At 32.7% G+C, this 24,983-nt stretch overlaps 1 protein-coding gene across 1 annotated transcript; it reads left to right on the top strand.

Moving 5' to 3' along the window:
• Positions 1-531: 531 nt before the first annotated feature.
• LOC148281616 (sodium-independent sulfate anion transporter-like) lies at positions 532-24,873 on the top strand. The gene is made up of 10 exons (XM_088226440.1): positions 532-1,058; positions 6,927-7,097; positions 8,705-8,925; positions 11,798-11,945; positions 15,354-15,518; positions 16,550-16,711; positions 19,191-19,291; positions 20,738-20,923; positions 21,439-21,612; positions 23,045-24,873. Exons 1-10 carry the CDS (start codon positions 791-793, stop codon positions 23,441-23,443), a joined length of 1,995 nt encoding a protein of 664 aa, XP_088082566.1. The 5' UTR covers positions 532-790; the 3' UTR covers positions 23,444-24,873.
• The last annotated feature ends 110 nt before the right edge of the window (positions 24,874-24,983 follow it).

Raw genomic sequence — 24,983 nt, forward strand, 5'->3', positions numbered from 1 at the left:
TAGAACATTATTTTTATCATTTTCTTCTATAATAATCTTACAACTTATGAAGTGCTAAATATCCCGGATGTAATGTGTTTTTACAACCAAACATTAATTGGCTTCCTATAATTTTGGGTGTTTGGAGTTTAAATAACTGGTTTCTTTACATTCAAACGATGCATCTAACAATTATGAACACATTAGAACAAAAGTTGTTTTCGGAAAAATGTGATCTAAAGAGTGTTTTAACAATCATGCATTCATCTGTCATTGGTTTTATTCTCTATAATATGTATGTTTTGATGTCTATATCTTTAATCTGTATAACCGTTGATGTCCCCAATAAATAAATAAAAATAATAACCACGCAAGTACCTCTGTTAGTGCAAACCGTGCTCCATAGTGAAAGACAAGGGAAAATTGAGGGAAAATGCTGATTATTCACATCAGTAGAGAATTTAGATGCACAGCTATTCAAGTCTAGTCAACATTGTGACGTCAGATGTCAAGATAACAATGTGACCACTTAACTTCGAGATGAAGCCTCCATTTAACGTAGATAGTTTGAAAACTCCAGTGGGCTTTTATTGACTAGTCATTTTCCGCGGAACTGCGTGACAGTCGTGTCGAATTCCCCGCCAGAATCGCGCCATAAAATCGAACGTGAATATTTGTAATTGTTTTTAGCTATAGTTTGTGGCTGATAAATCCTATTAATGGAGTGAATCTGAACTTTCAAACGCTAGAAGCGAAAGGAAAATTCCGCGGAGTTACTTTTATTTGTTCTGTGTTATCTTTAGTTTTTATCATGACCAACGACATATTCGAGTTGGAGGAAAATCACAAGAAAAGGAGAGATATTTTCCCGGAGAAAAGGAACAAGAAATCTAAGTTGAAGAATATTTTGTACAAACGAATGCCAATTTTCGAGTGGTTACCGAAATATGATTCCGTGACAGCTATTGCGGATTTTATTGCTGGGGTTTCTTTAGGATTGACTCTGATTCCTCAAAGTATAGCTTACGCATCACTAGCTAATTTGACAGCTGAGTATGGATTATATTCGTCGTTTATGGGTATGTTTTTCAAATATCAATATTAACGCATTTTAATTACACACTTCGGTCGGGAAAGATATTGCGCCTGCGGACCGCTGCGACGGGCGAAATAAAGGTCTCGCGCAAATTTCTGTAATTTGTTTGAAATTGCTATATCTAAAAATAAAAAAAATATTTTAATAAAAATTTCTACATACTAACTCAGCATATCCAAGCTATACAATTACAAACCAAAACCAAATATTATTTGTAATTCAACATCATTATGGTTAATTTTTTAAAGTAAACTCGATTTTAAAAAAAAAATATTTCATATTTTGTATTTTATTTTATATTTTGTATCCAAAAATGAAGATTTGCCTTGCTATTTGAGAATTATGGACATATAGTTAAGACCTTAACAAAGAGATTGGTATAAAATATTCATATTAAAATATTGGAAAAATACGTTTTTTTTCCTTTAAAATGAGGCCGGCGCAAAAGGTATTTCTACCCTTCCCGCCGGTAAGCATTAATCCACTGAACGGGTAGAAATACCTTTCCCGCCCGAAGTGTGTTAAAATGAAGGGTTAAATAATCCATCAGCATTTCATAGTACCTACTCGTACCTACATGTTACGCGGCCAGCAGTGCGAATCACGGATTAGATTTGCTATAACGTTAACTTTAAGAAGTGCTTTTCTGAACGCTTTCTAGGTGGTAGAGAAAGTGTTGCTTGCCCTCTGGAGAGCGTTTGAAACCGCACTGCTGGGGTGTTATTCTGAATCGTCTCTAACCCCTAAATAGTGATTCATTTGGGGATTTTTTGCATGCGACGACGCTCCATATATGGCCACACTGATGATCAAACGTCAAATAAATATGAAAACGAGAAATCGAACATGATGATTTTCCTTTATATATAGTTGGATATATTTTTTTTTAAGGAATAACCCGCTAAGCCTCTATATTGAGGCTTGTCAGCGGGTGGGATAGAGGGGATATGGAAGGAGGTAACGAAAAATACACTACAATTTAAATCGCCATTTTTGTGAAAATCACCTCAAGGGCGCATTGCGACCTTAAGGCATTACCCAAAATACTTAATTAGGTTGAATTGACCAACCCGAATTGGTTTTTTTTTCCGTTTTCGAACAGTTTTATGCATAATTTGACGTTTAATCATCAGTATTGCCATACATGAAGCAAAGAGATTCGTATGCAAAAATTTAAAATCCTCAAATTACTTTATTATCTGCCCCCGCGATAAGTTTCTTAACAGCACCCCGGGAGTAGTCATTTTGTTTTCTTTGTCAATGTTTTTTCCCCCTTTTCCTGAGAAATTCCAAAATCAGCCAAAATGTGTTTGCAGACTCCATGTTGACAAATTCACATCGGTGTTATTAGTTGCTGAAAATTGACGTGAAAAAATATATAAAAAAATCGAAGAGAAATCAAATTGGACCTAGGCATGGAACAGAAAATTAAGAAATCGTCCTAAGTATTTTTTGTGTTTCATAATATATAAAAGATTTCACATGCACATCCAAATAGCCTACGAAATAATGTAATCCAAAATCCCGTAAATAAAAAAACAATGTCTATTTAAACCGAAAAACTCCCAGTAAAATAATAATACTTCGAGTCTGATTATCTTTTAGAAAGTCGGTACCTATTACATTGCGGCAATAAAAATTAATATGAGCTGTAATTCCCTAGCGAAGATATATATTTTTCCATATTATCTAATAAATTACTAACTACCGTATGTTTTACTCTGAAAATTCAACCAAAAATTGGGGTGCGTTTTATGGTCCGACGCTTTTTTTTCGTCTAAAATATCTCTTTTTTCTAAAAATTGATAGATAAATTTAGGGGTGTATCTTATCGTCCGCAAAATACGGCAATTTAACCCTACAATGCCCCATGTAGACAATCTGCTACATACCGATAATCGGTGTATAAAAGTGATAGCAAACATGTTTATCACTCGGCGACTAGTTTATTATATTGTATACGTACTAGCCATTATAATTTTATTTATTTATTATACGGAACAGGTGCCTTTTACAATATTAAATATAACAATATAATGAGTTAGATATACAAAAATTAAAAAACAGTGTTAAAACATGGGTATAAAAAGAAAAATAACATGAAATATATAAATTTATATATAAATACATGTATGTCAGCATACAAAAGATATAAATAAGTCGGTATTATGATTATAAAATGAGTTGACACCAGATCGTTAGCATAAGTAGTAGCTTTTGCAAATAATTCGTTACTATAGAACATATTATAATATTTATAAAGAGATGATTTGAATTCACAGACTTGAGTTAAAAATGTCGATATGAGAGGTACATTCATTTCCTAGTCTGTGTATATCTAGGTGAGTGACTAAGATAGTTGGTTTGAGAAGGGTGACAATAATATAAACTATTTTGTCTAGTTCTACGTGTTGGTATATTAATATTTATGAAATCCAGTTTATCTAATTTACTTTAAAAAATTCGCCACCAGGGTAACATTTTTCGATAAAATTTTAATCAAGAAGTCAGTTGCACGTATTCTGTCAAAGGTGTTATTTAGCTCAAGTTCAAAGGTTGATTTTTTTGAGACTTGAAGTTAAAATAGTTTCCGCAACTTTCATTATTATATTATTAACTAAATTGCAAGAACGAAGAACATCGACGGATCTTACGACTTTATATAAAATAATAAAACCAATGTTTGATACCCTGATCTACTGAAATTGATTTCATTCTATATACCACCTAGATTAAGCAGAACATCTACGATATTTTATTGTCTAAATTCTCGAACAGTAGCTCAATATAACTCACCTATTGTTAGATTACAGAATACCGGGAATGAATATGCATCACATTTTGATATATTTAGTTTATCTCTGCCTAACTTAAAAAATAAAGTGACCAACATATTTTTATCAAAAAGAGCAAATCATCTTCAGAAGATTGGGTTGGAATAGTTATAATTTGATTGATTAATGTATTTTGTTATTGTATAATTTCTTTAAAATATATATGTATTTTAAGTCATTCATAATGTGTACAGTACGAGTATATTAATATTTCATACTCGATTTTTTTTTAAATATTTTTATTTTTAAGCACTCTTTATACCACATATATGTAAATAGCAGAAATGCCGTATATAAATATAAAAAGCTGTTCATAAAAATCGACATTTCCTGTTTTCTTGCATTCTTTTATTTTTTAACCTTTTTATACCAGATAAAAGCATATTGTCCACATAAACTAAAACATGAAATTAAAACTGAAAAAAAAACCTTTTATTTCATTATTTTTCCCAGTGTTTACATAAAAAAACTTTTTAGTATTTTTTTTTAGTTAGATTTAGAAAAATTGTACACGAAGGGTTAATTATTTGAGTAAATTGGAGGTTCATCCGAGCTGTAGGAATCGATTTTATTTTTTTTACGAAAACAAATAATCCATGACTTTAATGTGTACCTTTTTTGGGTGATCCAGTGGAAGTTAGATTCGTTCCGACATTTCGGCTACCATTGCAGAAACCATATTCAGGGTGTAAACTGAATGTTTTATAGAAAAAATATGTGTTTATGTACTAGTAATTTGCACCGTGTCGCAGTCGGCAGCAGGCACATTCCGTGTCATTTTTGTTGTGTATACTGCCGGAAACCATGTTGAAATCTGAAGATGACTCCTGCAAAACGTCGGAACGAATCCAACTTACTAAGGATCACCCAAAAAAGATACATTTTGATAACAGTGACCGTGAAAACTTAGGTACCCACCTATTAAATCCATGACTTTCTAGAGTTTTTTTTTAAAAACATTTTTCGCTCTCACCAACATTCTCCTTTCCGCACCGTATGGTGCATAGGGCACTGGATTGATACATTAATCGCAGCTTATATTGATATTTTTTTGGTACATGCTACGATCATCAGTCTTACGCTTCAGGTTACAGTCCAGGGACTATGAAATACTATGGTAAAAAACTTTTTAAAAAAAAATTTTCGTATTAACCATGCTGGGAATCGAACCCGAGACCTCTTGCATGGTAGGCAAACGCGCTGACTACTACATTACGAGGCTGATTAGTTTCGAGCTATACGTCACGCGTCGACCGGTTTCGAGATTTCTAACTCATCGTCACGACATTTATTTTTATTTATTATTTATTCATTATTTTCAATACTATTATGATTTCTGATGTTTTTAGTGTTTTGTTATTTCAATTGATATTTTTTATATTATTTTAGTGTTTTTTTATTGTACCGAAAAATATTTAAATATCAATAATTACAGCTCAGCCAAGACAATCCAAATATTATTTTTCCTTTATAGACTCTACTGAATATAAACCTGTTTATATTTTTGGTGGAGATTTTTAATTCGCATTCAAATTTTTAAAATACAGAACAGTATTTTTTATGTATTTTTCTTATTAAGTTCCGTGTATTTTATTATAATTTATGCTTATACTGAGTAGTATTTTTTATCATTATTTATGTTTATAGAGAGCATTATTTTTTTATTGTCATTTTTGTATATACAGATTCGTATTTTTAAAATGATTTATGTTTGTAGAGTAGTATTTTTAAAATTATTATTTATATACATATATAAGTTACTCGGATACTAAAATCATATCAAAATTCCTAAATTGCACACAAGTCATGGTCAAAATAGTTCAGTTTTCAAAGGAATACAAAATTACAATAATCTCCCCAATGAACTAAAGACTATTTAAACTAATATATCAGTAAATAAATTCAAAGTACATTTAAATACGTTTTTTGAACCCGAGTTAAAACAGCATTCTATTTTAATTAGTTATTATTGTATTTTTATTTTGTGCAATTTCAACTTTTTTCTCATGTACATTTGAAATTATTTAACTTCAAACTACTAAATAAATATAGCAGTATAAGTCACTCTCCAAGCACAAGAGCTATAGTCCTTAAAATGTAACATGATTAATATGACAGTTGTCAGAAAAAGTGACCACATAACTTTGTAGTAACGTCAGAAGAGTTATTTATATTGACCCATGAAAAATCATTTGTATCTGGCGTGTTAATTTATTTTTTCAATACAATGCTTGGAAACATAAATCAACATTAATATATAAAATCAGCTTTAAATCTAAAATAAACCTAATTATTAACGACGTTCTTACAAGGTTACATCATTTTGCAAAAACGTTAGAGATGGGACCAATTGATCAATGTAAATTGATCGAATAAAAAAATAATTCGTTTGATGTTGTTCATGAAAAAAGTATAAATGTCTCATTTTTTGGTGAATAATTGTGTTAAACATAGGCTTGTTTTTGCGTTTTATATATCAATTTTCGGAAACGGAGTTTCATGATTGCATGAAATAACTGATAAAATCGATTTGATCAGTGATCAGTAATTTCCCATCACTAATGAAATTAGTTTGACAGCTGTCACTCTAATCAAGTTATATTTTAAGGACTATAGTTACACTGGCAATGATACAATAAATGAAATTCAAAAAGAAATATATAATACTCTTGTCGGCCTTGTGACGTAGTGGTCAGCACGTTTATCTACCATGCAAGAGGTTTAGGTTTCGATTCCCGACATGGTAGACATGAAATATTTATTAAAAAAGTTGTTTTTACATTAGAATATTTCATAGTCCCTGGACTAGCATCTGAAGCGTAAGATTGATCATCTTACCTTCATCGTAGGAAAACCGATCGTGTTACGCAGCGATTGGTGCATCAATGCATTGCCCTACGCACCATTAGGTGCGGAAAGGCAATTCTCTCCTTTTTGGAAAGTTAGTTACAATATTCAAAAAAATATAAAAGTAGAATGTAACAGAAAAAAATAACGTAGTATTTTTTTCATTTCAGGAACGATGTTGTATGCAGTGTTTGGTACAGTAAAGGAAGTCTCAATAGGCCCCACAAGTCTCATGTCTATTCTGATATTCCAGTACTGCAAAGCTCTCACTATTGACTACGTCATACTCCTCGGATTTCTCTCTGGATTTGTCGTTATTCTCATGGGTATATTACAACTAGGTAGGACATTTTAGACACGTCAAACAAGCAATCACAATGGTTCAAATCAATAATTTTAAATTCCCATCCTTGTCCAAAACACTTGATCTGATATGTCTCTTAGTATAAACATTGTTCTATTTTATTACAGAATAGTTACCGGGCCTTGGGACCCTTTGTTCAAATGAGTTTTTTTGTTCTTGTGGTAATTAATATTACCACAAGAACAAATATAATATTTACAAATTTAATCTTAAGAGGGAGCAAAATTCAGAAAACAAAACCAATGTTTTAACAAAATTATATTAAACCTCATGCAGACAGGCGCCGTGGCGCAGTTGGTTAGACGGCTATCTGTGAAACTGGCGTCGCGGGTTCGATTCCCGCCAGTTGCAAGAAAAAAATCCAAGAAAGATTTTTTTCTCGAATGGTCTGGGTGTTGTGGTGTATTTTTCTTTACCTTCTTCCATATCCCCTCTATCCCACCTGCTGACAAGCCTCAAAATAGAGGCTTAGCGGGTTATTCCTTTAAAAAAAAAAAAAAACATAATATTCAAAAATTTTAAAAAATGAAGAACATAATATTATGAATTTGTTTCTTTTTTGGGTGATACCGTGTGTGTTGTATTTGTTCCGACGTTTCCGAATTACAGTGCACGAATAATAAAAGAGGCAATTGAAATACACAGAAACCCAAATAACATAAACAAAGACGACGGGCTTAAATCAAACTCAACATGGTTCCCAGCACTACATACTACAAAAATAAATAGAAATGTGCCTACTGCCGACTGCGACACGGTACAAATTACTAGTACTTAAACACATACTTTTTTCTATTAAACACTCAGTTTACCCTGAATATGGCTCCTGCAATGGTAGTCGAAACAAATCCAACACACGGTATCACCCAAAAAAGAAACAAATTGATAAGGCTGTAGTCTGGTAAAACGAACGCAAAATTAGGAAATTATACGATTTTGCATTTTAAAACGAATGTTTTTTTTAATCGCGCAATAATAAAAAAATTAAAAAACATAAATTAGATAAAAACAATAATTTTTAATGATATTTCTGTTAAAAAATATACTTAAAAGTTTTATGTAACTAAAATATAATTACTTTTAGACCGGCAGATTACGCCATTTCAAATTTAGACTAAACTTAGGTATCTGGGATCTCAATAAAGACCAAGTATTGAACTAAAATTTGCTATCATAATTTAAAGATAATAAATTGAACATGAAAGTGGTCCAAGCCAAATTTTATCTTTTTGTTTTTGAAAAGAAATACAAACATTTTAAATCACATACATTTTTGTAAAGTTTTCCTTTATTTCTACGTAAAATTATGCCTTCGGTAATACTTAAAATAAATAAAAAATTGAAATACTTTGGTTCAAACCTTTTTTTATAGAATTGTATTCTCTATTTTTGAGAAAAGAAGATAATTCTGGTTGTAATATTCAATTAAAAATAATATCTTATTGGCTTTTTTATGACCTTCAGACATGCCCTTATCATTTTCAAGAGCAGGTATGACCGTGAAAACCTTCGCACCTATTCTCGCATATTATCGCAATATTAGGTCTTAAATGAAATGACAATGACATTTTGATTATCTTGCAGGTTTCCTAGTGGAGTTAATATCTCTCCCCGTGACCAGTGGGTTCACATCGGCAACAGCCACAATCATTATTGTCTCCCAGCTGAAGGGAATCCTGGGCATGAGGTTCAAGGCGGAGAACTTCCTGGACAACATTGTCCAGCTGTACAGAAAGCACCAGATGCTGAGGTGGCCCGACGCTGTTCTCGGTCTCAGCTGCATTATCTTCCTATTGTCATTAAGAGTGGGTATCATCTTTTAAAAAGAGCCGTTGTTCCGGAACATGTACATTTTTCCAGTTTTTAAAGACTCCGAAGATGCATATTAATTTATTTGATGAGTTTATTATTAGATTAATTTATTTAATTATATGAAATACCAACTGTGCCTTTACAATAACAATATTATTATGTTTATCTGTATTTATGTGACTATTCATATTAACATTTTTAACATTTTTTTTGCACCACAACAGGCCAGGAGGCCTAATTACAGTGGTGAATTACATCACAGAGCACCCAGGCTTGAGAAAAATCACACTTTTAATTTTTGTGTTCTCACCGGGAATCGAACCCGAACCTTCCGTGCGTGAGTCAAGCGTCTTGACCACTACACCACGGAGGCCGCCATATTTTTTTACATATTTTTTGGTTAAAAAATTACACAGAGGTAGGCAGACAGGATAGAATACCACTTTATCTCACGTAATCTTCTCATGCCCACTCACCTATTATTCCGACTTTTGATATTACCATCTTTACGAATTTGTTGAATTCGATCAAGCCGGTATTTTTCGGTCTTTCTCGTTTTCTGCGTCCATCAATATTTACATCCTCAATCTTACCCTTTTATTCACAACATTATCAATAAATGAATTTCTTTTTTCATTGAAATTGTTTGAATTTTACATTCGTTTGAAAATGCCCTAACAAGGCGAAACAATAGGGAAATATCACACATACTACGAATACCGATAAAAATATACGAAATGGATTTAGAATAATCAATTGTATTTTCAAAATCAATATGGATATTGTGGAGAAATGTTTTCATATATAAATTTAAAAAAGAAATTTAATAAAAATACGTTGTAAGAGAAACGCGACGTGTTTGGCCTTGGTTGTTGTGACGTCAAGATTCGTGATAATGTTCTAAACAAATTTCAATGGCCGGGAATAAAAAAACATGAATCGTGAAGTTTGAGGGGTGTGGCCAGTGGAATGACCGTTTTTGCGGGAATTCAAAATTACAAATTTAAACATTTTTTTTATGCTACTAATAATTCATCATCATTCCCTTTCCGCATCTAATGGTGCATAGGGCACTGCATTATATATTGATTTTTTAAAACATTAAGATAAGATGATCAGTCTTACGCTTCAGGTACCAGTCCAGGGACTATGAAATATTCTGGTGTGAAAACACCCTTTTAAATAAATATTTCATATGAACCATGTCGGGAATCGAACCTGAGACCTCTTGAATGGTAGGCAAACGCGCTGACCATTACACCACGAGGCCGGCAATTACCAAAATTACCAAAAAATATTTTTACTGGACAGTATTTCATAGATATTTATTACTTAAAAATGTTTGAAAAAAGGTTTTAGCAGACTCAAATCAGTATTTTATTTTAATAATTATTATTAAAACAATAATGTTGAGTTCTGAAAAATAAACATCAAGTCGATAAATAAATTATCAAAACAACTCATGGGTTGTTTTAATCTTGTTATAATACATTTATTTTGCTGATTTTTTTATTTTTGAAGGTCTTTTTTGTTTTTTGCGGTTCCATATTACAATTTTTAAAATGTGTAATTAATGTTTTTTTTAAGGTATCAGTCAGCTTGTTAAATATGTTTGTTATTAAAAAATATGTAGATAAATTATATATTGAATAAAAATATTTTTTTACAAAAAAAAATACTCCTCATTAATGGATTTGGTGCGTCACATTTACTATATGTATTGTGTATTGCACATTTATTAGGTTGCTGCATTGAATTTGTCGCTACCTACTGAGCCCTAGTGTGAATGTTGCGATTATGCTACTGTGGGTACAATATTTTTCTCTCCGGCCCAATTACATCTAGAATCTAGACTGTCATCAAACGTGCATGTGATCTTGGTATTCTCAGCGCGAATGCTTTATAAAAAAAAATAGTGATCAATAAGTTATCCCATCCACTGTGTCGTGTTATCGCATGCATCAATAGTCAAGATACTGACAAGTGCCTAGTTGAGCACAGGAGATCTTATAGGACCTGCCACGAGGGAAGTTTGAACATTTAGGTTGGAAGAATCCCTTTTTTAAAAAAAAATAAATATGTGCGTTTTTATGATTTACCCAAATATTTCAATTTGAGGGTCATTTTCAACAAGTTGTAAATAACACACTATTAGAAAATGGAAATCAAGTTGGGGTAGAGTGGGATTCGAACCATGGCCACAGGACCACAACCTGACTCATTTTGAGGTTCAGTGGAAAAGTAAATATAGGCAATGCAATTACAAATTCCGCGAACCAGCGAAATCCACAAATTCGAGCGCCTACCTGCTATCTGACGAGTGGTGTGATCAGGATTAATGAATAAAAAACAAAATATTGACTCATGTGAGTAAAAAATAATTGAAATAATTTTAAAGAAGAAATTTCACGTTTTTTTTTACATTTCTAAAGAAATAAGGGTCTATAAAATACTGTCTAGGAAATAAAATTGTTTTGCTACTTATTAGTAGCATAAAAAATATTATTAAATATGAATTCCCGCGAAAACAGTAATTGCGTTGACCACGCCCCTAATACGTCACATTCATATTAATTTTCAATTCCGTTCCTGACCATTCAAATTCTTTTAGAACATCGTCACGAATCTTGACGTCGCAACTATCAATGCCGAACATGAAATGAAAATGTTATACATGAAAACATTTCTACACTATATCCATATTGATTTTAAAAATACAATTAATTAATTAATTACAATTATCACATGATATGATGGTAGAACATAAAAAAATTACCAATGAATACGTAATACTTAGAAATTAGTATTAATTGGTCGAACCATGTAGATGAATGTTGAGGGAAATGTAATTTTTTTGTATTACAGAAATTAAAAGATGCCCCAATTAAGAATCCAGCTATTAAAAAGACATTATGGTTCGTATCAACTGGTCGCAACGCTCTCATTGTGTTCATTACAGCGATGATTGGATATCACTTAGAAGTTAACGGGCAAGCGCCTTTCCTACTGTCAGGTAAGATTATTACAAGCAACTACAGTAATACAAATTAACTACTTAACATGTTTGTATTACGACACCATTGTCAAACCTGCTTTGTAATGATGTTTTTCAAATAGTAGTTTATAAAATCGGGTGAACGGTGCAAATAAATCAACTCTGGCAAAATAATGTCTGTCACAGGAGGCAAAATCAACCATTCACAATGAAGTCCTGGCGCAGACCCTCATGCGTGGAAGCGTAGTATGGAATTGGAAAAACGAGGATGAAAGTAGTAACTGAATGGTGTGATGCGATCTCTCAGGTGAATGTATGGTGAAACTATTATTATTATTGATAACTTATATAGCGCCATTTTCGTAATATAATACCTCAAGGGCGCTATACATGGTGATTCTACAGATCAGTCAATTTAATTAAAGATTTGTAATTTAATCAAAACAACTTATTTTGTTATCACATGCTACGGATGTATTTAAATGATTTAGAGAACAAGTGGGTTTTTTAGCTTTTTCCGAAACATCACTTCACTCTCACAGCCTCGCACCTCTGCTAGGAGAGCATTCCATGCCATAGGGCCTGCGACCGCAAATTCCGCGCATTCACTGAATTCAGTGCGCTGTTTGCGTAGAGGTATAATAACTTTTTCTCTCGCCGTAGACGTAGCTGATCCAAGCGTAAGACGCCTGTTGGCTAGTTCATCTGGAATGCATAGTTCCCTTAAATATTCCGGAGCAGAATTGGGCAGTGATGATTTATTAACTTAGAGATTCCGAAAATAAGTATCGCTCCAGCATTTAAATACAGACTAGGCGAGTCATTCTATTCATTGGTAGACCTGCACCATGTACAATAGGCGCACAACTGTCAAAATTCACGCATTACGTAAGGCTGAGATAAGCGTTATCAACAAAATGAAGAAGGTGTTCTGCGTTGGTTTGGGCATGTAGAGCGAATGGACGGCAAAAGGACGGCTAAAATATTTACAGTACGAATGTTGACGGATGCGGAAAATGAGGAAGACCGAGAAAGGTATGATATCACCAAATCCAACAAATGTTTGGAATAATCAGCGTGTGTGCATTAGAAGATGTATGGATGCAGAGGAGGCGAAGCCTATATGCAAAGACAGAGAGATATATGGCATTCTATGCTTTCTATCTACCACTTACTATTAACGGTGTGATGGTTTGTTTGTTTAGTTTTTTTTCAATAAAAATAATGGTTTTAACTGTGGAAGTGATTTCAAGTAACAACCCACGTCGAATAGTTAATTGGCAGATTCTGGATATGAGGTCTGAAATTCAAATTACTATGCAAGTCTTACTTTCTTTGCCATTACAACATCAGCTCCGTACTGTTAAATTATTAATCAATTGCAAGGTTGAAATATTATGTCGAGCTTCCTTCTGTTCATATTGTCTTGATCTATTAAAAGTGGGTACCAAATAAGTACAAAAACTTTCAATAAGGAAGTTCAGTGCTACGGGAAATTGGATATAAAAAATATTTTCTTACGTGTGGTAAAAATTAGAGCATTTAATTGTAATTCAAAATTTCTCTAAAATGCATGAAAAAATGACTAAAAATGAACTTCTTTAAATGACGTAACCAGTTCTTCTAAATCAACCAATGATAGACTGTTGTGATATATTTACGGTTTCCGGGAAGCGAACTCACCAAAGAGAACTAGTCGATGGCTAAACGGGAGTGTGATTTTGACCTTTTCACTGGTATTGTGATCATGTTCATGTTGGCTTTGATGAAAAAAAAAACAAAATTCTGTGTTTTTTTTTAATTAATAATATACACAAATAAACTTAATAATTCAACTCAAAACGTCAATTATTTTAGTTATTGCTCTAGGAATCTGAGCCATCGTAGTGACGTCACACGCAAAGTAATAAAAAAAATTACAAAACTTAAAAAATTCGTAGTGATAATAATACGATACATAAAAAATAAATAAATCTTTTTTGGGTAAGTTTGATAGTCTTTTAACAAATATGTATTTTTAAAACCACTGTACTTCCTCATTACTATTGTGATAAGCTTTATTTATAATTTACACAAAATTTTAGTTAAATAATTACTTATGTAATATAATCCTTAAAATAATTGCATCCAACAATAAAATATATTAACTAATTATATACAGATGCCCCGCGGGCCGGTATAATATTTATGCAGGCTTTATATTACAATACCATTGTAAATTAATGTGACGAGCCATCTTTATCTTCTATTTGATATCCGTTTCGCTATTTACTTAGTTTTACTTTTTACAGTAGTCTGCTGATATTGTTATGTTTGGGAAATTCATGTTTTTGAGAAAGTAATAAAGAAGCTACTTACATATAGATAACAAAGTTACCTTTTCGCTGGTTCATGGTTGTCATACATATAAATTATTTATATTTATTTTATTTTCCTAAACACATCCGGGAATATATTATTTATTGATTCAGCATTTACTTTGTGGAAAACATTTTCAATTTGTTTAAAATGTAACACTTTGTAATTGTTACCACTTAAGAGTTTAATATATTATAACACAACTAGTTTCAGGTATTCTGAATTACCTACCCATTATCAGGTGTAAATATAAACTGAACGAAAATATATTCACAGATTACTACTTAGGTACTGATAGGGTTTGGTGGAACGGGCAAGGCAATGTGTGTGGGTTATACAAACAACAATTTAGGGAAAATACTTGATAATTCCAAATCAAAAATAGAACTTTTAGAAAAAAGTGGTGTGTATGAAATTACGTGTGGGGATTGTAACAGTAAATATATCAGCCAAACTGCGAAAAGTTAAAAAAATATTTGTTAAAAACTATTTCTCTTCCAAATCAATGCTGAGGATCGTGACCACCGTCAACACTTCTGATTAGTCTGTTGCACTCCAGTCCGTCTTCAGCCCGACGAACCGGCACATAAAATTTGAGCACCATAGCCTCCTTTATTTGGTCAGTCCATCTGTAAAACAGTATTAAACCAAGCCAAAAAAATATTTTTCAATTTTTACATATCGTATTATAGCGCTACGCTTTGTATTTCTGAAATAATTCCTCGTGTGACGTCAGAGGTTCTTTTCCGGTTATTCTCAATCAGTTCTTTCCATTGGTCCACCGGAAGTCTTCCATAATTCTTACTTCATAAATTGATGCATATGAACCAGTGATGTCATTCAAAGTAGTTCATTTTTGTTAAAATGTTTTTTTTTATTTCATAAATTTTCAGGAAACTTTGATGTAAAATTGAATGCTTCAATTTTTACCGCGCCCAAGAAAACATTTATTGTATCCAATTTACCGTAGAGCTGAATTCCTCATTGAATACAGGTTTAATAACAGAGAAGTAATAATCATAATATTTTGTTATTTAATAAAAATATATCCTCTTAACACTGTTTCAGATCGTGTTCCTGTTGGCTTGCCACCATTTGAAATGCCAAAATTTAGTGTTACTCAGGGAAACCACACAGCTAACTTCGTAGAGATGTGTTCCAAACTTGGTACTGGTATTCTAGTTGTACCAATCACTGCTGTGCTTGCCAATATTGCTATTGCAAAGGCTTTTGGTTAGTAAAAAATTGCATCATTTGAAATTAAATTGAAATATTCTTCGGTAAACGAATTAATCTGCTTTTGCCTTTCCTTTTTTATTATACTCATAGAGCAGTACTAAATCAATCAACTGCAGCTTAATATTGGATATTTACTCTCAGAAAACTAAATGCCGCCTATGTAACGCCTACATTACACTTATTCTTCTCTATGGATGCAAATCGTGGCACCTCATTAGGACTTAAAACAGCAAAATACTGAGTTTTGAGAATAGGTGTCTCAGAAGAATTCTGGGTGTACGGTGGTTTGACTTTGTGAGGAATGAAGTAATAAGAAAACGGACGCAGCAAACTCCGGTGACAACTGTCATCAAGCGGAGGTGATACGAATGGCTAGGCCATATACTGCGGATGCCCCCTGAGAGCCTTGATCACGCTTGCCTACTTTACAAGGCATCAGGTTCTCGATGTCCTGGATGTCCACTGCTGACTGTTCGTCGGAATTTTATGTCAAAACTTTGGGACGAGAACTGACTTGGGAGGACGCAGCCTGGCAGCCGATAGAGATGCATGGAGGCTCTTTGTGGATACCATATGTTCCGACTCGGGAGCGGACATAGAATGATGATGAAAATTCCAGTTGTTATTTAAAATATTTTTTAGTGACAGTATTAAAAAAAATACTTAAAATGATTTTGCCTTATTTATTGATAAGAATATCGAGACTAACACAAATGTAATTAATAAAGGCCTCCGTCGTGTAATGGCGGGGACACTTGACTCATTCATGGAAGATTCTGGGTTTGATTCCTATTGAGAACACAAAGTTATTAAATAAATAATATGTGAGGCATGTTGTGATGCAAAAAATGTAAACAATTGATCAAACAGTTTTGAATTTGTAAATTTATTTTAAACTTTTTAAAATTGATTTTTTAATGACAGGCTTGGCTGCTTTTCATGAAAATTTTATCCTCTATTGAGATATGTAGAATCGCTGAAGAATTGAACATCTTGTTTTAACACTGAGAATATTTTTATTTTAGTTATCGGAAAAAAGGTAGACGCTACTCAAGAAATGATAAGTTTGGGAATCTGTCAAGTAATGGGAGCATTTGTCCAAGCTGTTCCTTCTACTGGGGCCTTCTCTCGCTCAGCTGTCAGTAACTCTAGCGGCGTCAGAACACCATTCTCTGGAATATACTCAGGTACTACTAAGTATTTCTAAAACTCTTTTCACAAAAGTGTTTTTGCGATTCCATGTATTATCAAATTTTGAAATGAACTTTGATGTTCTTGCTCACTGTAGAAAAGTTAATAACAAAACCTTTCAAATAACTATTTATCATATTTACATAACAAAATTTTAGAAGCTTAAAATCGCTCTCATAAAATTTATTTTTCTCCATAATTCTACATCCATCCGTGGGATTTAGTCTCCTCTATTCGTCGTGATCGTAGAACGACGGGTGTGCGAAAAATGGCACATTGTCTTTTTTTTAAATTTAATCTTGAAAAGGTTAAATAAAACCTTTTTTTTTTTTTATTTAATAATTTTTTTTTACAATATTTATAAAAGGTAAAACAGAGTACATAAAAAAAAGATAATTACATAGCAATGAAATACATATTAACAGTAAAAATAGTAACCAAAAAATCCCCCAAAGGCATGGCCTGTTCGTGGGTATACAGGAAATGATTATGAATTTTTGCTCCTATAATAAACAGACAGTTATAATATTTTTGTGTAACATAAGAAAGAGAAAATAAAATATTCTGTAAAAGATTATAATGTATTTATTTTTATTTTTATAGTAATTGAAAAGGGAAATAAAAAATATAAAAAAACACAAAAATATTCCTTATTATTAAAGGACAACAAAATATACCATAGAAAAAAAGAGTTCAATCTTTAGTTTGAATCCAGGATAGTGTGTGTTTTTTAAAAGAAGGAAAATTTTTAAAGATTAGGATCAATGGAATATTATCAGTAAAAAAATAATTAACAATTTTTGGGCCTATAAAATATGCATGTCTCTGTGCTAGCCTCGTTTTACAATGTGGTATTTCTAACACACGATTTCTTCTTTGACTTGATCTATTTGAATTACTTGTAAACAAATTTTGGTTCTTAAATATATGTTTTAAACATTGGAAACAAAATATTTGTCTTATATCTAAAAATTTAGCTTCTTGGAACAATTGGAAAGAGGGAAAAGTGCGATTTTTGTGTGCATTATTTTTAAGATAAATTTTTGAACAGTTTCTAATGGTTGTTATAAGCTCCCCCCCCCCATCCAATTATTCCATAGGAAAGCAATGACTGTACAAGTGCATAATAAACCATTTTAATATTATTTAGCTGGGCGTAAATACTTAACTGTTTAAACACAGGTTAAATATCCCAGTTTATTAATAATTATTTCAAGATGATTGATCCATTTAAGTTGACAGTCAATGATTACTCCCAAGTATTTCATGCACCTTTCAGACTTTATTTTTTCGCAGTTATTACATATGTCAAGATTACAATATTTATTATGAAACATTACATTAAGGGAAGGAGAAAGGGAAGATGATTTTGAGTTATAAAATGGAATAAACAGTGTTTTATTACAATTTAGCGAGTAAAGATTTCGATCTAACCACTCCTTGATAATAGTTATACATATATTTATTTAAAGGTATTATCCCAGGTATTATGTTGTACAATTATTGCAGTATCATCTGCATGAGAAGCTAATTTACCAGGGACAGCTATATTACAAAGATCATTAATATATATAAGAAACAACAAAGGGCCAAGAACCGTTCCTTTTGGGACTCCGTGTATAACAGTCTTAGTATTACTAAAATTAATTCCGATTTTTATATTCCAGGTTTAAAAAAATAAATTATATTTATACATATAAATATATATATATAAAACTAACCCAAGTACCAAAGGGTGTACTTTTGTATTTATAAAATTGCGACATAAAGTGTCTAAAAAAAATGAACCGCTCTCTTGTAAAGTTGAAGAGAATCATAGGTGTCGTTGTTCTACGATCATAACGTATTGGCTTCTGACTAGCGCCGTATCTAACGGGATCTAGCACCCCAATTGTAAATAAATACGAACATATTATTCTCCCCTCCCTAGTAAGTGAATATCTGGTTCTTTGTGCCGACTGAACCAATGGTGTGTCCGGCTTTGCTCCTGACTAAGGTCGCCCTCCTCCAAAATCTACTCCCTGCTATCTAACTCCTGTCCAATTCCGTAGAATCTATTCATTTATTTTCACTCAGCAGTAAAAAAATTTTGAAAGAAAATCGTGTGGAGATTAGTCTGCCTCATAGTGTACTGGTTTTTATCAATCAACCCTCACTTATTTTATCATGTAGTGTAAATTTTTACCACGGTGTGAAATGCGCCTTTCCACTGGTGTTATTTTTTATTTATAATATGTATTTTAATATAAAATATGAGAGATCTATACGGTATCAATCGGTTCTATAATTTTATTGGCGGAGATGACACAAAGAGCTCAATTTCCTTTTTTCTTCCACCCAGTTACAACTTCTGGTTTCATTGAATTCACCACCTTAAAAATAATATTTAATAGATTCAATACATTAAAATGTATAATATTTTCCGATAAATGCATGTTTGCTATTTGTTACTGATTTCTATGATTGATTTTCTAGGAATCTTAACTCTTCTGGCATTAACATTCCTTACTCAGTATTTTTACTATATTCCTCGTGCAACTCTTTCTTCTATTTTGATCTGTGCTGTCATTTTCTTGGTGAGTAAATGGTACCTTTAATATTAATTTATAAACAGCAAACAATACCTTTCAAATCGCAAGTGTATACTACCACTAGGTAACTTGAAAATCAAAATTTTTGTGTTACCCACTAAAAACTCCATCTTATATTATTAAAACTCTGGCAGCTTGGCACACACAACAGGAAAATCTTGTAAAATGGAGAGATACTACATCTTTGCCTTTTTATTTAAAATGTGGAGTCTGACAAGGAGGCTGTCTGTCTCCGGCGCTTTTTAATATAAATATGGATGATCTTACCGTGCTCCTTAATTCAACCAAAGTCGTATGTCATGTGAACGGCGTCTGTGCTAACAATATTAGTTATGGTATTATTGACCCCATCTATTAATAGTACGAGATTTTTGCTCAATATTTGCGAAAAATATGCGTTTGCATTAGACGTTTGTCCACAATATGATATACAATGCCAAAAATCTGCCGTACTTATATTTAAACACAAGAAGTCATTTTCTGAATTCATGCACCCACCACCACCTGTATTCCTGGACAACAACAGTTTAACGGTAACTGCAAAAGTCAAGTATCTAGGGCACATACTGACTGATGATTGTAAAGATGATCAGGGCATAGAGAGACAGAGAAAAGCCATCAATGTCAAGGCCTCTATGCTAGCGAGACGCTTCTTTCAGTGCAGTGACGAAGTGAAGAAAATCATCTTTACATCATATTTGACATCCATGTATACAGCGGAACTATGGAACAATTCAACGCAAGCAGCATGGAATAAATTAAGGGTCACATATAATAATTCATACAGGCAACTATTTGGACTGCCTGGGTACTGCAGTGCCTCCGAAATGTTCACAGCTGGACAGGTAAACACTTTCGCTGCTCTACTTCGCCAAAGAGCCTGGAGCCTATGGGAACGCCTAAAAAGCTCCAATAACGCGCTTCTCCAAGCCACTGCAAGGTGGATCCATTCACCGTTGTTTGAGCGATGGGGGGATATGCTGAGACCACCATAAGTGCTTCAAATATAAAATTTTGTTTTATATGGTAGAATTGGCTCTGCACTATGTAGCCATTTTACTGGAATAAAAAATAAAAATATATTAAAAAAACACATATTTGTATCTTCCTCCATGAATGCTACATAGACAAGACTATGTAGACAAGACATAGACAAGTCATGATTTCAAATCATAATAATATGAGTAATTACTCCGCAAAATGATGTCCCAGACTACTTAGCTATGGCAGGGATAGAGATATATGTTTACATTTTCCTTTGAGTATAGAAAATATATGATACTTCAGCAAAATGTTGAAATTTTGTTTAACTTTTGGTGCTCTTATTTGGATAAAACGGACACAACTTATGTTAGCACCTAATGCATTGAAATTCAAACGTTCTTTAATGGTATATCTGTTCCATAAACCCGATTTATTGACAAATTTCAGATTGATTACAATGTGATCCCGCTGATGTGGAAAGGGAACCGCTGGGATGTTTTCCTTACAAGTGTGACATATTTTGTGTCTCTTCTGAAGGGCGTTGAAGTAGGACTTCTTGTTGGCGTTGTAGTCAATATCTCCTATCTAGTTTATTTAACCTCAAGGCCGAGTGTTGAAATCAAAAGATCGAAGGTTTGTAAAAATACCACCCTTTAAAAACAAATCCATATCTAGAAATTCATAGCCAATTCAGTGCCCTATGCACCATTAGATATCCGCACATAATGGTGCATAGGGCACTGTATTGGTACACCAATCGCAGCGTATTCTGATCATTTTTGTTACATGAAGGTAAGATGATCAGTCTTTCGCTTCAGGTACCAGTCCAGGGACTATGAAATATTTTAGTGTGAAAACACCCTATTAAATAAATATTTCATATTAACCCTGCCAGGAATCTAACCTGAGACCTCTTGCATGGCATACAAATGCGCTGACCATTACACCACGAGGCCGACTTACATACATAGTAATATACAATTTTATAACACAAAATATAATATTTTTTTAAAATAAGAGAAATATCAAGTCTTATATTCTACTATATAGACTTTTGTGACATCATAGTTAATTATATTATCAATAAATAACATTAAATCTTTCAACCCGAAGAACATTGTATGTATTATTGTAATAATTTGTTACAGAGTTCTACTGGATGTGAATATGTTTTGGTGACTCCTGAGATAGGATTATTTTACCTGTCCATCTCATTTCTTAAAGGAGTGATTATGAAAGCTGCCACCGTGGAGGGGGAGAATGTCCTACCTATCGTGGTCGACTGTTCAAAGTTCCAAGCCATTGACTACTCATCTTGTAAAGTAAGTGTTTCATGTAAATGTTTCATACTATCTGTCATTAAAATATGTAAAATTGTGTGGACAGATGACGATTACAAAAGATAAGACTATGGACAAGTGGCTTATTCTTATTCTAAGAGGTGGGGGTCAGTGCTATTTAAGCTCCTGACGTCACTGCGACCTGTGAAGATCTATTGTGACGGGTCCCCATAAGGAGTTCTTGCCCTCTAAGCCCAGGTCTATAAAAAGCCTAGCTACTGTGTGGAAGCGAGAGTTTACATTTTGCTAAATCTCCCCCTCCAAGCCCAGATCTGTTCATTATCGGGCTCTTAGGTAGGGGAGGAGCTCTTTAACATCCTCAGGTTTAACCAGTGGTCCCCCGAGGATGAGGCTCCTTCTATGATGTAAAGCATCACATTCACATATAATTTGTATGGGTGTTTCCTCATCTGCACTGCAGAACCTACATCTAGAAGTTTCAGAAAGGTTTATTCTAGCAAGGTTCAATATGCAGTGCCCTGGGCGGGCTCTAGTGATAACCCTCACTTGATTTTGGCTGAGCTTTATTAGGTCAAAAGAAAAACTCTGCAAGTACTCTTTTATCAGTTCTTTCGCAAGGTGGTAACATAAATACCTTTTTTTTCATCTTGTAAAGTAAGAATAATCATCATGTTTTATATAATCTGTCATTAAAATATGTAAAATTGTGCAGACAGATGAAGAGTAGAAGTGTGTAAAATACAACCAGAACATGGACAAGTGGCTACTCTCAGGTAAAAATTCTTGAAAAGAAAATTGATTGGAAATAAGTCCGCCTTGTAGCATAGTGGTTAGCGCAAGCTCCTAGGTCCGATTTCTGGCAGAGCTGAAAATATTGGTTTTAAAAGTGATTCTAACTGCAATATTTTATTGTTCCTGAACTAGCACCTGTAGCATAAGACTGATCACCTTGCCTCGCATGTAACAAAAATGATCCAGATACTCTGCAACGAGTAAGTTCAGTGCTATGGGAAATCGGATATAAAAAATGTTTTCTTACTCGCAGTAAAAATTAGAGCATTTAATTGTGCAGTGAAGATTCTCAAAAATGAGTAAAACATTAATAAAAATGAACTGCGTCACAAGTTCTTCCGAATCAACCATTAATAGAGTATTGTGATAGATTTTTCTGGGAAGCCAATTCACCAAACACCGTAGAAACACTGGCGGAGTAAAAAATGACAAAACGTAAAAAAATTCATATCGCTGATAATATGATACTTAAAAATATTGTAAAAATTTTTTTGGCTTATTTTGATAGTCTATTAACAAATATATATATTTTTTAAACTGTTGAAATTCCTCATTGAAATATCAATGCAGTGCCCAATGCACCACTAGGTGCTGATAGAAAAATGATGGTGATGATTTATCAGTATTTACCAACCTAAAGTAAACTATTTTTTGTTTTCAGGGATTGGAAGACTTGACAAAAGATTTTGAAAGGCGAACACAAAAATTAGTATTTTTGAATGTGTCCAAAAAAATTATCGATGTCCTGGAACCTCTTACCTCCATCAACCCTAACACCTATCACTGCCAGTCGGAAACTGAAATGCTGGATGTCTTGTTCATGATGAAGGCTGACGAGGTCTTGAGAATGGAGACACTTCCTTTACTCTCCGATTCTTTCAGGAAAAAAGACAGCATTTGTTCGGAGAACTATTCCCTCTACGAGACGAACGAGCCCAAGCTGGAAAAGGTTTTCATCGAACCAATTAAGGAAGAACATCAAGAGAAGTCTGTTACCTCGAGTAATAATGACAATAAAAATGGACACCACGCGTCTGGAAACATTAATCCCAACACTTAATATCACACCATTTTTACCAATGAGATTAACATTTACACTCAGATAATTACGATAATAGTTAATGCTATTGCAGGTGAAGTAAACTAACTGATAAAAGTGAAGTAATTCCTAATATTGCGTATCTGTATTCAGCATAATCTTTTGTAGTTTATTATCTACAAAACATCCATGTTTATTTCAATTATCAATGCAGTTTAGTAAAAAAAATAGGCGAAAAGCTCTGAAACTTTAAATACAAAAGTTCAATAATTTTATCAGTTAGTCAACTTTACCTGCAATTGATTCCATTTTTGATTGAATAGTCCAAAGAAATTACTGTTACGCAAATAGATCTGGATTGCCAAATATTCAAATCGTTATCATGAAATAAAAAATAAAGGAGATATTTTTAATTTTAATTTAATGTGACAATTATCTTTGCTGGCCATGTAAAAGTAAGTTTTTTATGTTATTTCAATTCGTTGTATTATTTTAAAAGCAATAAAATATGGCACTCATTAATCTGGATAGTTTAAGTTTTACTGTACTAGTTTATAAAAAGAGTTCCCTCATTACATGACCAGTTAATACTTATGTACGTAAATACACAGCATTGATACTAATAAATTGGAAGAATATTTCCTCTTTTTCTTTCTTTCAATGTTAAATCAAAAAATTTTTCTTTTCAAAAAGTCCTGCTGAGTTGCATACATACAACTCGTCAGCAGGTTCTTATAAATTGCATCGATTATTCACGCTTAATCTACAGTAACAATAATTTTATTTGAAAAACATTACACATTACATTATCCAAAATTAAAAACTATCACTGATCTAAAAAACTTTTTTCTATTAACCATAATTTGAACAAACGTCTCACTCCTGTATTTGACTCAGTATTTTTAATATTGTTTAGTAACATGTTAAATATTTTAAGTATACTGTATTGCAGTGTCCTTTTGCCATATTTATTGCAATATCTAGGAACATCTAGCCCTTCCATACTAGTAAACCTGGTGTTGTAATCATGTACCAACTTGTGTTTATACTCGGAGTGCGACGCATGCTGACAAATTTATTTGTACCAAAGTAATTATAATGGTTTGCAATTTATCTTGGTAATTTAACGAGATTTAGGGACACAAATGACAGTGCTAATACTTATTCAGAATACATTTACTATTATAGCACATTGTTTTTAGTTTGTTTTTCTAAATATTTAGAGGTCCCAGTGAAATTCATAATGCCCAAAAGTTTCATGTAATCATTATTATATTACTTTGTAATTTGAGCTGTTTTGGGTCAAATATATTTTTGGCAATGATTTTTCCAGCCCTTATTTGTTGACCAATTTATTGTTTCTTTGGACTGTTAGAACTTCAAAAGTCGATTATGTATTAAGTTTGTAGCTACTAAAATATATTAAGAAATAAAAGCTTTTTGACTATGAACTTATCTATTTTATTCCAAATCTTGGACTGGTGCGTATACTTTGAAATATTATTAATTATTATTTATGTGTTACAATAATTTACAACAATATTTAGTATAGTATAGGTGG

The sequence above is a fragment of the Micrasema longulum genome, unplaced genomic scaffold (assembly GCF_059751315.1).
Source record: "Micrasema longulum isolate JH-2025_06_02 unplaced genomic scaffold, ASM5975131v1 h1tg000431l, whole genome shotgun sequence".
Lineage (NCBI taxonomy): Eukaryota > Metazoa > Arthropoda > Insecta > Trichoptera > Brachycentridae > Micrasema > Micrasema longulum.

Coding starts and splice junctions, on each gene's coding strand:
- LOC148281616 (XM_088226440.1), top strand. CDS start 791: ATGACCAACGACATATTCGAGTTGGAGGAAAATCACAAGAAAAGGAGA. Junction 7,098..8,704: donor CATGGGTATATTACAACTAG/GTAGGACATTTT, acceptor ATTATCTTGCAG/GTTTCCTAGTGGAGTTAATA. Junction 20,924..21,438: donor TTGAAATCAAAAGATCGAAG/GTTTGTAAAAAT, acceptor AATTTGTTACAG/AGTTCTACTGGATGTGAATA.